Genomic DNA, 12,553 nt, shown 5'->3' on the forward strand with positions numbered 1-12,553 from the left:
GGCTATTTTTTGGTCAGTGTTGAAGGCTGTCTTGATTTTGTGTTTGTGGAGAATTTTGCTGATTTTATCTGTGGTGCCTTTGATGTAAGGGAGGAGGGCGATGCCGTTGTCCTGTTCTGTGTCTCGGTTCTTGTGGGGAGTCTCCCTTTGGATTAGGTTGGTAATTGTTTTTCTTTGGAATCTGTTGGATACACACTTACACATACACACACCTTGGGTTTGCTCAGATATACAAAGATAGCTTATTAGTACATGTAACTGAGCTGATTGTCCCTACTGTTGTTATAGAGGATGGAACTGAAGTATATAGAATCAAGGAGACTCACCACACCCAAGACAGCCCTCCGTGCAGTGTATTCTCATTGTAAATTATTTAGGATCTTGACTATGAGTTAAACCAAACATGGCATTAGTCATATACTTTGGCTCTTCATAGTTGCCTTGTCTTCATTAAACAGATAGCAAAATGAGGACAACATAACTTAAAGAGAGCATTAAACCTTGCTTTCCCATTGTCTTCCTTACAATTCCATTTCTGAACAGATTTCTGGTTTAAAACAATGGAGGTATGTACAGCCAAACCATATGACAAACATAACTGAGTTCAACTCAGGCTGAAATAACTTTTTACTGCAACTACTATATTAATCAGAACCTCATTTCCACTAAAACAACTTTGAGTCCGCATCTATTTCAACAGGGACAAAATTCTGATTAATTATGTAACCTTATATCTGGTTACTCTGGCCAGGTTCATTGAGTTCAGCATGAAGTAGCTTTAATGGTAACTTAGTGAAATGGGGATAATATCTATGATGTAGATCATGATCTATGATATGAAAAAGGGAATATTGGTAATGGTGTTTCTTAAAGAAACATTACAGTGTTCTGAAGAAGAAGAGTGCAAAGAGTGCATTTGAGTTATAAGTGTGGCCAGCTTATAACTCAAACACAAGTTTAACAAATTTTAGCAAAGCTACCAAAATACATTTACCTTTGGTCTGAAGCTACTTGCACTGGGCTAAAATTGATGCATTAGTGGGTTTTTTAAAAAAATGCCAGCCTTCTATATGTTTTGTTCCTTTTAGATATTTATGAGTAATATGAATGCATATAGTTTTTATGTATTTCTTAATAGCTCACATAAAGCAAACTAAGAACCGGACAAAAATAACTCTCATTGCTTGTTGGAAATAGGTCCCTGAAGGTTTAACTCTCTGCATATGATTTTCCCTTAAGAAAATGTGTGGCACTTAAAGATAGTTACTTTCTTTTTATATTGCTCCTCAACTAATACAGAACTGAAAACAACAAGCAGCTACTTTTCTTTTTTCCATTCAATCATGTACAATTCTTGGAGTCCTTGCAGTTTTCTTGCCAAGTGATTTGCCATTGCCACCATCCCAGGGCTGAGAAAAAGTGACTAGCCCAAGGTCACCCAACTGGCTTTATACCTAAGGCAGACTAAAATTCACAATCTCCTGATTTCTAGCCTGATGATGCCTTAAGCAGTACAGGTAGTCCTCAGCTTAGGACGAAAATTGTAACCAGAACTTCCCTTGCTAAGAGATTCGTGCCCAATTTTATGGCTTTTTCCCCCATGACCATTAAGTGAACCACCATGTTTGTTAAGTGAAACATGCAATCATTTAATGAATCCAGCTTCCCCTCAGACTCGGAAGCTTGAAAGGTAGTTCATATGATGCTGGGATGCTGTAATCATCATCAATCCATGCCAGTTAATAAGGGCCTGGATTTTAATCATGTGACTGCAAGGACTATGACGTCTGTTAAGTGTGAGAACCAGTGGTGAAATTCAAATTTTTCTACTACTGGTTCTGTGGGCGTGGCTTAGTGGGCGTGGCAGGGGAAGGATACTGCACAATCTCCATTCCCACCCCACTCTGGGGCCAGCCAGAGGTAGTATTTGCCGGTTCTCTGAACTACTCAAAATTTCCGCTACCGGTTCTCCAGAACCTGTCAGAACCTGCTAAATTTCACCCCTGATGAGAACCGATCGTAGGTCTCTTTTTTCAGCACTGTTGTATCTTTGAGCAGTTGTTAAATGAATTGTTGTAAGTCATGGACCACGTATACACCAAACTGAATCGCTATTACATATTAAACGAGTTAGCTGATTTTGTTCAAGAGGCCTGCAAATTATGCTACACTGTGAACAAGAATGATGTTGTCTTTGGAGAACTGTTGATACATGGGAGGTCTTAGAATAAATTATTGGGGCAGTAGATCACCAAGCTCTCCCTTGCCTTGTAAGCAGACAATGTGGTCAACAAAACAAAATATTGTTCAGCGAATAATACCCTGAAGCCAACCCTCCAGTCCCAGTTACAACAGGAAGCCATGCCATAGCATTTTGTGTGTTGAACTGAACCCAAATTTCTCACTCAACTAAGATGAGAGACAAACAGAAAAAAGGGTTTTTTATTACTTTTACAGAAATGGTGTCTCATGGGGGACTAAATGCCATCTCTCTATCTTCAAAGCACAGCATAGCTTAAAAGAAATAGTGATGTTCAATAAGATGACAAGGATGCTTTTGAACAACAGGCCGTCCCCTTTTATGTCCTCTATGACATAAATAATTATTTCCCATAAGTAGAACATTGGAAATGGTGAACTGAACAATTTTAACTGATTTATTAAGGCAATGCTACCCTATGGTGAGATCGGTGGCCAATAAATTTAGTTAAAAAAATTTTAAAAAATGAAATCGTTTAAGAATAATTGAATAATTATTAATAATTGAGGGAGGGAGGGAAGAAGTAGGACCGTTGTAAGATAAGATGGATCTATGGGATGATAAAAAAGCAATTTTCAAGTATATTGTCAACAGTAGGGAAAAATTGTTATAAATACATATTATTAATAACAGTTATGAGATCATATAATTGTGAATGTATATATGAAATTGATAAAATAAAATAAAAAATTTATTTTTTAAAAAAAAGAATAATTGAATGAAGAACTAAAAAATCAGTATGCTATACACAATTGTCCAAATACTATCAGCATGTGCCTTTTTTCTTGTGGCAAACTCTCATATAGAAATAGAAAATTGCAAGGAATCCTATTTATCTGTGCTATTTATGTATATGTTTACATTCACTCCTTCCTCTATTTTGGAGCAAATAATTATTCAAACTCACTACCATTAATTTCCTGGTCTTCTCCATGGCTTGCTGCCAATATACAAATCAGCTTACAATCACAATAATAATAATCATAATTATTATAGGTGACAGGCTCTCATTAATCCATCTAAAGATCACCAAAGCATTTCATCTTAATTAGGAAGAAGAAACAGTTGAAATTGCCCTGGTTCAAACTCCTACTTGAGACTTAAAGCATCCTTGTATTATTCTATTCAAAACAGGCGGCTTGTATATCTTGCCATACACAATGGTCCTTTTCAGTTATGGTACTTGATATTCCAGAATATACCCTATCTTTACGTAACTCATACAATATTTGATGCTGCCCTTCCCCTCTTAAAATGAGTGGCTCCATGCAGTTATCAAAGCAAAAGAGCAAACAAACATTAAAACAGTAATTTTTTAATGAAATTATCCACACACACACCCATAAAACAGCCTGAGAGGACTACTGAAAGGAGAGTTAATGACAAATAAGATAAGCTTCTCTAGAATAAGCATCCATTTAGTTATAAAGCTCTGCAGATGGTGGCAGAAAACAGATACCAGAAAAAAAAAATGGATAAAAGTTTCTATAGGTGGGGGGGGGACTTCCACAATAAATTTTCTTGCGATTTTCTATTTATATTGTCTCTGAAGGCAAGGGCATGTATTGTCTCCCAAACATTAGCTCTAATGCCCCATAATAGCTCTAACCCCCTCGTTTTTTTCTCTAAAAATTCTTAATATTTCTACAAATATCAGGACTGTTTCAAGCCTTCCTAATATCTCAATCCTGGATTTGGCTAGTGTCATTCTGGATGCATATAAATGGCATTCCACTTCTTAGTAGAAGAAATGAATTCCATCTGGCCCTTTGAAATATTTCAGCGGAACTTAAAAGGACTTCTTTTCAAAGCTTCTACCTGTTTGACAAATCTAAGCAAAAATGCGGTGGATCTCTCAGATTAATTTTGAATGTATGGTATTAAGTAAAACCTACAAATGAAATCCTCAAGTGACATGGGCCAACCCAAACCACGGTACTCCTCCCCCCCATACCTCCCCCCAAAAGAAGTCAACTATTGTGATAGCTGAACTTTACTTCAAAGTGACTGTAGGACATGCAGGACAGATAACAAGGACGCTTGTAGGTCTGTTCTCTGGCACCCTGCTTGTCTGAGGCACCTGCCTCATTTCGTCTATGGAGTCTCCGATGCTTTCTGGGCTTGGTTATTTGCTTGCAGACATGCCATTACCCAACTGGAACTTCAACTGCAACCAAACAACTCTCAGAGAACATCAAGGATGTCACAGTTTAACCTTGAGCTGCATATAAGTGGTCCTTGATTTACGACCACCATTCAAAACGGTTCACCGACAAAAGGACGAACGACAAAACCGCGCCCGACTAAACCGCGATGACAAAACCACGTGTTCTAAAGCGCTCTGACGAATGAGCACTGAATCGCACCGACAACAGCACGGCGACAGAAGCGCGCTGTAAAACTAACCCTAACCCTAATCCTAAATGTAACGCTAACTCTAACTCTAAACGTAACCCTAAACCTAACCCTAAACCTAACCCTAAACCTAACCCTTACCTTAACTTGCCCTTCTGCCGACGCGCTGTTGTAAATCGCCCTTCTGTCGACGCGCTGTTGTCGACGCGCTGTTGTCGGCGCGTTGATGACATCGCGGTTTTAGCGACGTGGTTTAGTCGGGCGCGGTTTTGTCATTCGCCCTTTTGTCGGGTCACGCATTCAAAACAACATTGTTTAACAGTGATTTGAAGTTACCACAGCGCTGAAACAAGTGACTTACCACCTGTCCTCAGAGTTACGGCTGTCGCACCATCCCTATGGACACAATTCATGTGCTCGGAAACTAGCAACATGTATGATGGTTGCAAGGTCCTGCAGTTCCCTGTTCACAATTTGCTATCTTCCCAACCAGCTTCTGACAAGCAATGGGGAAGCCAGCAAGGAAGGTTGTGAATTGTGATCATGTGATGTTTCATGTAATGACCAGGTTGATTTGCTTGATGACTGCAGCAACAAAGTTGTGCAGTCATATGATTCCTCATTTACTGACAACAATTAATTTGCCACCCCCAACTGCGGTCATAAACTGAAGACTATCTGTATGTTCTCTTCTAGTGGAAGCACATTATCTACTATCAGGGCCACCCATGGGTGGAATCACAAATTCTCCATGGATCTCTTTCCTGCCTTCTCTTATACTCCCAGAGAGAAAATCATTTTGACTTTAACAAAACAACTTCTAATAACAATGAAAGTTTTTTTTTTAAACTGCAGTGTAAAATGCAGATAATTTTCAGAGAGATTCGATTGGGAAGGAAAGGACACATATTTCTAGTCACAAATTGTAATAAATTAAAATTACACTCATAAACATTCATTTTACTGGGTTAACAAGCATATAATTCCTTAGCTTTTGATTGATCGTGGGTATTGACTTCAACAATCAAATACTGTAGATTTGGCAGATTACAAAGACCCTAGTTTAGCACTTGGTTTCTCATATATAGGAAGTGTCAAACCACATTAACAACTGGCCAGATAAAAGAGCAGGGGAAATAGAAATGTCCTATCACTCCTTAATTAAACATCAGCTTAGCTGGAAATATTGAAATCCCAGCATAGCTGGTGGGCACCAGGTTGGCAAAGACTGAGCTTTGTCATCACAGTGTATAGCTGTGGCTGATGAAATCATATCCTCATAATTGCCTGCAGGAACAATTCTGCAGCTGGAACAAACACTCTGTGGTGGCAACGTGGATGTTTTCAAGACATCCAAATATAGTTGAAGGAGAGGATGCCAAGTACTTTACCACAGCTCTGCCACCACAATTGATGGCTTTCTGCATTTACTGTAATCCTGATACAATTTTCTTTGCAACACATGCTCCCTCATTTAACATACCACAACGTCTGTAATTTCTTATTTCTCTTGTAACTGCAGCCAGAAAAACAACTCTTCTCCTGTTTTGCTATTTTTTTTAAAAAAACAACAACTGTGGACTAGAACCAGGGGTGGGTTCCTGCCAGTTCTAATCTCTTCTATAGAAGAGTTCCACAAATCTACCATGCCGTTTAGAACCGGTTCCAGCTCCCTGCCCCTGCCCGTCCGCACCATGCTTGCCCCGCCCGTCGCTCACTGATTGGCTGGTTCACCAATCGCTCTGCCCGCCTCTAAGAGTCCTATCTAAACCTTAAAGTCTTAAAGCTGTCAAGTTTGAACACCCCTGGTTGTTTTTTTCTAAAGGGTTAGGGATGCAAGGGTCTTGTAACTTGACAGCTTTAAGACTTGCATGCTTCAAATGCCAGAGTTTCTGAGCCAACATTTTGGTTGCTAAGCAAGAGCGTTGTTAAGTGAGTTTCACCACATTTTACAAGTTGGCCATGCTCCCCCAATCACGTGACTGACAAGTCATCCCCACTCGGTCACATGGCTGGCAAGCCACTCCCACCCAGTCACATGGCTGGCAAGCCACTCCCTCAAAGCAGGCCACACCTACAGAAGAGGTTCTAAAAAATTTTGAAACCCACCACTGACTAGAACTTACCTTTCCAAAGAAACAGAAACAAAACAAATCAGAAAAGAATAACTAGATATGGGAAAGTATAATTTTTTGGTTTAATGTAGCAAAGAATTGTGTTTATACATTTGAAAATAAGAATCGATAATACCACAACCATAGCATTACTGAGTCAAGGCTATATGCTTCCAGCCACACAGAGGAAATCTATATGAAATTATGCAGTCAATTGTAAGTGATAAAATAGAAATTGTACAGAATTGTGGGGATTTATTTTTGCATTTCATTCAGAAAGACCCCGAGAAAGTTAAACAGAGAAAGCTGAACAGAAATGCAGTCAGTAAAACACTCCTCTGGATATTCCCTTGAACCACAGTCCCCAATGATTTCACAGAGACTTCAAAGCAAATATACATAAACATTTGCTAAATGTGATTCAGTGTTATCTGAATAGGTACCTTATGTCTCAGACAGTAACCAGTTTGCTGCTTCAGGGTGATGCAACTTGTAGTTAGGATCATATGGAAGAGACCAGATGGAGGAATTTCCTTCTGTTTATCAAAAAAGACATTTCCCAAAGGGTATTTCCATTCTATAATTCTTCAGAGTCTGAATGGAATCAGATTTCACCTTAAAAATTTGAGAACAATGCTATAAAACAGGGGTGTTGAACCTTGGTTGAACCTTTAGGACTGTGGACTTCAATTCCCAGAATTCCCCAGCCATCCTTACTATAGCAGTTGAAAATTGGGGAAAGGGGAGGAGACAAGAGCTAAAATTCTAGCAGTGGGAGAATGGTTGGCTACAGATAAAATGATTCAAGTAAAAGGACCACATTTGCTTCAATCTCAGATACATCATACCTGAATCCACAATACATAGGCTCATCACTGATATTGTGAAGCTGAACTACTTTGAAGCTGATCTTGAAACAACACAAACTCCCATAAAGAAGGGGCAAAATTCTCAGGAAGAGACCTGCTTCAGAATATTCTAATTTCTCCCTAACCCATCTATTCCTTTGCCCTTCCTTCAGTTCAGCTTAACAAGGAACAGGTTCTTTGGATTCATCCTAAACACTTGAATGAATTCATGTTTAATATAACAACATGGATCAAACCCATAATTTTTAAAACCTTAACTTTTATGGGTTTTATCATGGTGGAGGTTCATACAGTCCTTCCTCACAATATTGTTCTATTCAAACAACAATTAGCTCAATTAAGTCAGCCAACCAGAACTCAATGTAACATACATACACACACACACACACTCACACAATACTTGCACACACAACCATTCACACACCACACCTTGCCCCTCTGATGGATCCTGGGCACCACTTAGTCAAGCATTTGAATTCTTTTCAATTATTGCAGTGTGCTATAAGTCCAATTCTCTTTGAAAAAATGATTCCTAATTCCAGTTGGATCATCTCAGAGCTGCTAACATTTTTACTGGCATGGATGAAAGAAAACATATTTCAGTGCTTTAGCAGATATACAGGCAACTAGTCTGCTTCTAGGAGAATTTCACTCATTTTGGAGAGATGGATCTAAAGGTAGTTTTCTGCTCTGTTTACCTGTTCAGACACAATAGAATATTCTCTGAAGAAGGATGTTCCTCTTCTTTGCTTTACACAATTGATTTTGCAAGTGAAATTAAATGGGGAGCTAATCAGATAAAAGGCATTTTCAGCTGCATGGTCTATTATGGGGCATGGCCTCCTATAAAACTTACATGGAATTCTTACTACTATTGGTTCAACATCAGGTAATTTCAATCCAATTCAATGTACCCGTTACCTATTGTTCTGTTTGTATGTATTATTTTTAAAATCTTCATTTTATAATCTTGATCATGCAAAATTACATTGTTTTTTTTCTATTACATCAATAAAGACCCAGTTCACAAGCAAAATGCATATAAACCTCATCAATCCTAGACTGTAAATCTGGGATAGTTGATAGTGTCTTTCCATCATAAAAATTTTTTTTGGTTGCTATCCTTTATGTTCAATATATTTACAGCTTTTTATATAATGAGGATTCCAATTTGGGATATACAATTCAAAATCACATTCACATCTATAAATTAGATTATTGTTCACAAAAATGTGCAGATGTTAGTCCAAAACAGGAGCACAGCAGATATGTATTATTCCCTTTATCATTTTTCACTTTCAACATGATGAAATTGACAAGTATCCTTTCCAATGCTCAATTTTCCACAATTAAGACTGAAAATCTTCTAGTATATTGCCCCCCCCTGGCATGCACCCCCCCATGGATACACATGCATCCCCCCACTCATGTGCAGCAGATACCTGCTGACCAGCTGGCCGGCAGGAGGCATGCACACATGTGCAGTGGGCTGAACTAGGGCAATGGCTCATGTGCCCACAGAGAGGGCACTGCGTGCCACCTGTGCCATAGGTTCGCTATCACGGGTATAGGGACTCCTGCTTGAGTCCCTATACCCGTGGACTAGATCACCTCCAAGATCCCTTCCAGTTCTATTCTGATTGATTGATCAAAACACCATATGAAAAACTAAGAATTATAATCAAATAAAAATAAATTTAAAAACCTGGAATGGTCTTCATCTAGTAATAAAATAGTGCCAACGTAGGTGCCTGTTGAGCTTCTCTGGGAAGAAAAGTCCAAAAATAGGATAATACCAAAGAAAAACCTCCCTCTTTGGAAAGGCCCACCTCATCTCCTTTGATGAAGGGATCTAATTTAGATGGTCTTATAGTCTTGGTAGGTACACATGGGAGAGGATGCTCCTTCAGGTAACCTGGTCATAAGTCAAGAAACATATATGCAGCTCATTAAGTTTACTCAGAGATACATATCTGAGGTAAATAGAGGCTCATATGACTTCTGTGTAAGCACAATTAATTCTCTCCACATTCGATCTAATTCCCAGTCACCATCACAAGAGATGTGTTATATAAAATATTTAAAGATCTGGCTACCAGTTATAGTAACTCATTACAGCAAACTGAATATCTAAAATCAGTCTGAAGGACATATATGATTCTATGTAAAGATTACTAAAGTAATTTTTAACATGAAAAAAAGAGTTCAATGACAAAAGAAGTTTTTAAGCTATGCAGAGGATTCTCCTCAATTCTTTGGGGGAGGGGGGACGTATCGGAAATCAAACTATGTAAGAACAGAGAAAGTAAAATTGAGGCCACATCAAAACACAGAGAAGGAAAAGGAAAGTCTGAAGCATTCTCAGATTTCAGCTGGGATTTCACTCTTGCTATTCAGCAGTGATGCCTGCATTACAAATGGAGAATCACAAATACAAGCATTCTTCTCCAGAGAGTGAAATTCAGTATCTATTGCAAATTTCTCAGATGCAACAGAAGATGAACTACATCTAACCTTGAACAAGGGGGAAAGAAACACTAGAAGAATAAGTCAACAGTATTTTGATTATTCCACAAATATACAGGAATAAGCCACAAAGGCATGTTCAAGATCCGCAGCTGAACTCATATTCTCAAAGGACACGAGCACTTTAACTAGCAGAGATCATTGGGGATTTTATCCACCGAAGAGACTTTCTCTCCAACAACTTCTCCACAGAAGAATTTGGGCAATGGAGGACAGAGTTTCTTCTGCAATAGATTCAGATATATATATATATATATATATATATATATATATATATATATATATATATATATATATATATATATATATATATATATATATATATATATATATATATATATATATATATATATATATATATATATATATATATATATATATATATATATATATATATATATATATATAATTTAAAATAATCTGGGTTTCATTTGCAATTGTTGGCTCATTTCCAAAACCAGTACATTTCATCTTGTGCATACCCAGTGTGTATTATTGTAGTATTATTGTAAGGGAGAAAGGACACCAGAGAAGAAAAGGCAATGTTTTGCAGGTCTCTTAAAATATTCTCTGGACTTTGTCAAAAGGTTTATTCTCTGGCAAGGATGGATCAAGTTGTGGCTAAATATATATATATATATATGGGAATGGAGGACAGAGTTTCTTCTGCAATATATGTTTTTACGCTCCTCTCTTTCAGAGTTTTTCCTGTCTTATTCCGTTTTTTGCCATTTGCAATTTTCGGACAGATTTTTTTTGTTTAAATAAAACCGTATCCCAAGAGTTATCCCTAGCCTTTCCAAAGAACTAAGGCCCCCTCCAGTTCAAAAGCCTGCTTCCCATACACACACACACACACACACACACACACACACGGCCAAATCCCAGGAGGAAAAAACATTTTCTACCCGTTAAATATAAATATAATGGTTCTCTCTGCCCTTCCCCTCCCCCCGTTTCACATACCATTAAGCAGGGCGCCCCTCCTGTTTAAAAAGTTTTGATCTTTGCAAATGACCTTAGCAAAACTTCTGCGCAGCAGATGTGGGAACAGCGGGGGCGTCTCATCCTTTCCTCCCGCTCCGGATTGATCCCCGTCCCGCCGCCCTTCTTTCTCCAAGTCGAGGCCGAAGCCAGTTTCCGAACCAAGAAACTGGGATGTCGGTGCTGATTTTTAAAACCAGCTCCCCTCCCATCGCCCCAGGATCCAGCTACAAATTGCCCGTTCAGGCAGAACGGCAAAGAAGGGGAAAGTTCCCCAAGAGTTAAGAGCAGGAAAGGAGAGGCACCCGCTGACCCAGTGGACGGAAACCGTCCGGATCCAACACAAGCGCCCCTCGCAACAGCCTCTTGCCCTGCTTCCCCGCTCCCCAAATGACACGAAAACAAACCCCCTTACCGTCTCGCCCGAGACGCAGGCCGACAAGGCGAAGGCAAGCACCATCCACACGTTCCACATTATCCCCACGTTGCAGCTCTCGCTCCGGCCCGCCACGGAAAAGGAGAGGCGTGAAGAGACGCCCCGCAGATTCCCCCGAAGGAGCGATCCTCACAAACCCCGGGGCAAAGCGCTGACTAACGATCCGGCCGGGAGCGACGGCCTTTCGTTGGCTCCCCTTTCGCTTCTCCTGCCTCTCTCTTTCTCTCTCGGCTGTTTTCCCCCGTTGCTCCTCACTTGTCGGCGTGCTTCAGGGCGGAGTTGACCGGCTGGCGGGGGAACGGAGGGGGTGGTTGGTTGGTTGGATGGATAGATAGGTGGGTGGGTGGGCTGCTGCCCGACGGTCCGCGGGCCCGAGACCTCGCCTGCCCGGCTCTCCCGCTCTCTCGAGGCTGCGGGCGCAAAGAAGAAAGTTTGCAGTCCGGGCGGCAGCAGCAGCGGCGGCGGCGGCGGAGCAACCGAGCCGCGCGCGCTCCCGAGCGTTTTCCTCGCTTTCCCCCTCTGGAGGATGGGAAGGAAAAGCCAAGCCGAGCCAGACGAGCCGGTCCTCCTTAGCTGCTTCCACTCCGCCTGGCCTCGCTTTTCTTCCGCCGTCTGCGAGAAGCGACTCCTAGTTAAAGCCTGGCGAAATTCCTGCAGGATTACAACACAGATTGGCAGGTCCTTCAGCCACTGGGAGGGCGCTCGCCGCGGCAGCCCCGGCTCGCTTTGGCCTTTTGCGAAGCTCGACTAATCCCACCCCGGGACCGCTACCCACCTCTCCTCCTCCGCTTCTTCGCCGCCTGTCTGCCCGGCCGGCCGCCCAGCCTCCCCCCCCCTCCCCGCTCTCCCGCGCCTGCTGCTCCTCATCCACCTTGGATGCCCCGGGAAAGCGCTCCGCCGCCGGTCCTGGCCGCTCCAATCGAGCGACGCTCTTCCCGACATCGGCACCGGCGCTTCAGCTTCTCCTGTCGTCGGAAAAGGCAGAGTTTTGAGCAAGAGAAAGGCAGAA

General features: G+C 40.9%; 1 protein-coding gene across 2 annotated transcripts in view; it reads right to left on the minus strand.

Annotated features, from left to right (window-relative positions):
- Positions 1-12,154, minus strand: part of SDC2 (syndecan 2) — a 72,903-nt gene extending 60,749 nt beyond the window's left edge. Inside the window, exon 1 of one of the 2 annotated variants that reach the window (XM_087706834.1) lies at positions 11,524-12,154. In XM_087706834.1, the coding sequence (XP_087562960.1) occupies positions 11,524-11,583 (60 nt within the window). In that variant the 5' untranslated portion in view covers positions 11,584-12,154. The remainder of the gene's footprint in view (positions 1-11,523) is intronic. The other variant, XM_087706833.1, reaches the window with a different exon arrangement.
- Positions 12,155-12,553: the final 399 nt, after the last annotated feature.

The sequence above is a fragment of the Thamnophis sirtalis genome, unplaced genomic scaffold (assembly GCF_051295495.1).
Source record: "Thamnophis sirtalis isolate CommonGarterSnake01/CBP01778 unplaced genomic scaffold, rThaSir2_p1.2 scaffold_2, whole genome shotgun sequence".
In the NCBI taxonomy this organism is placed as follows: Eukaryota; Metazoa; Chordata; class Lepidosauria; order Squamata; family Natricidae; genus Thamnophis; species Thamnophis sirtalis.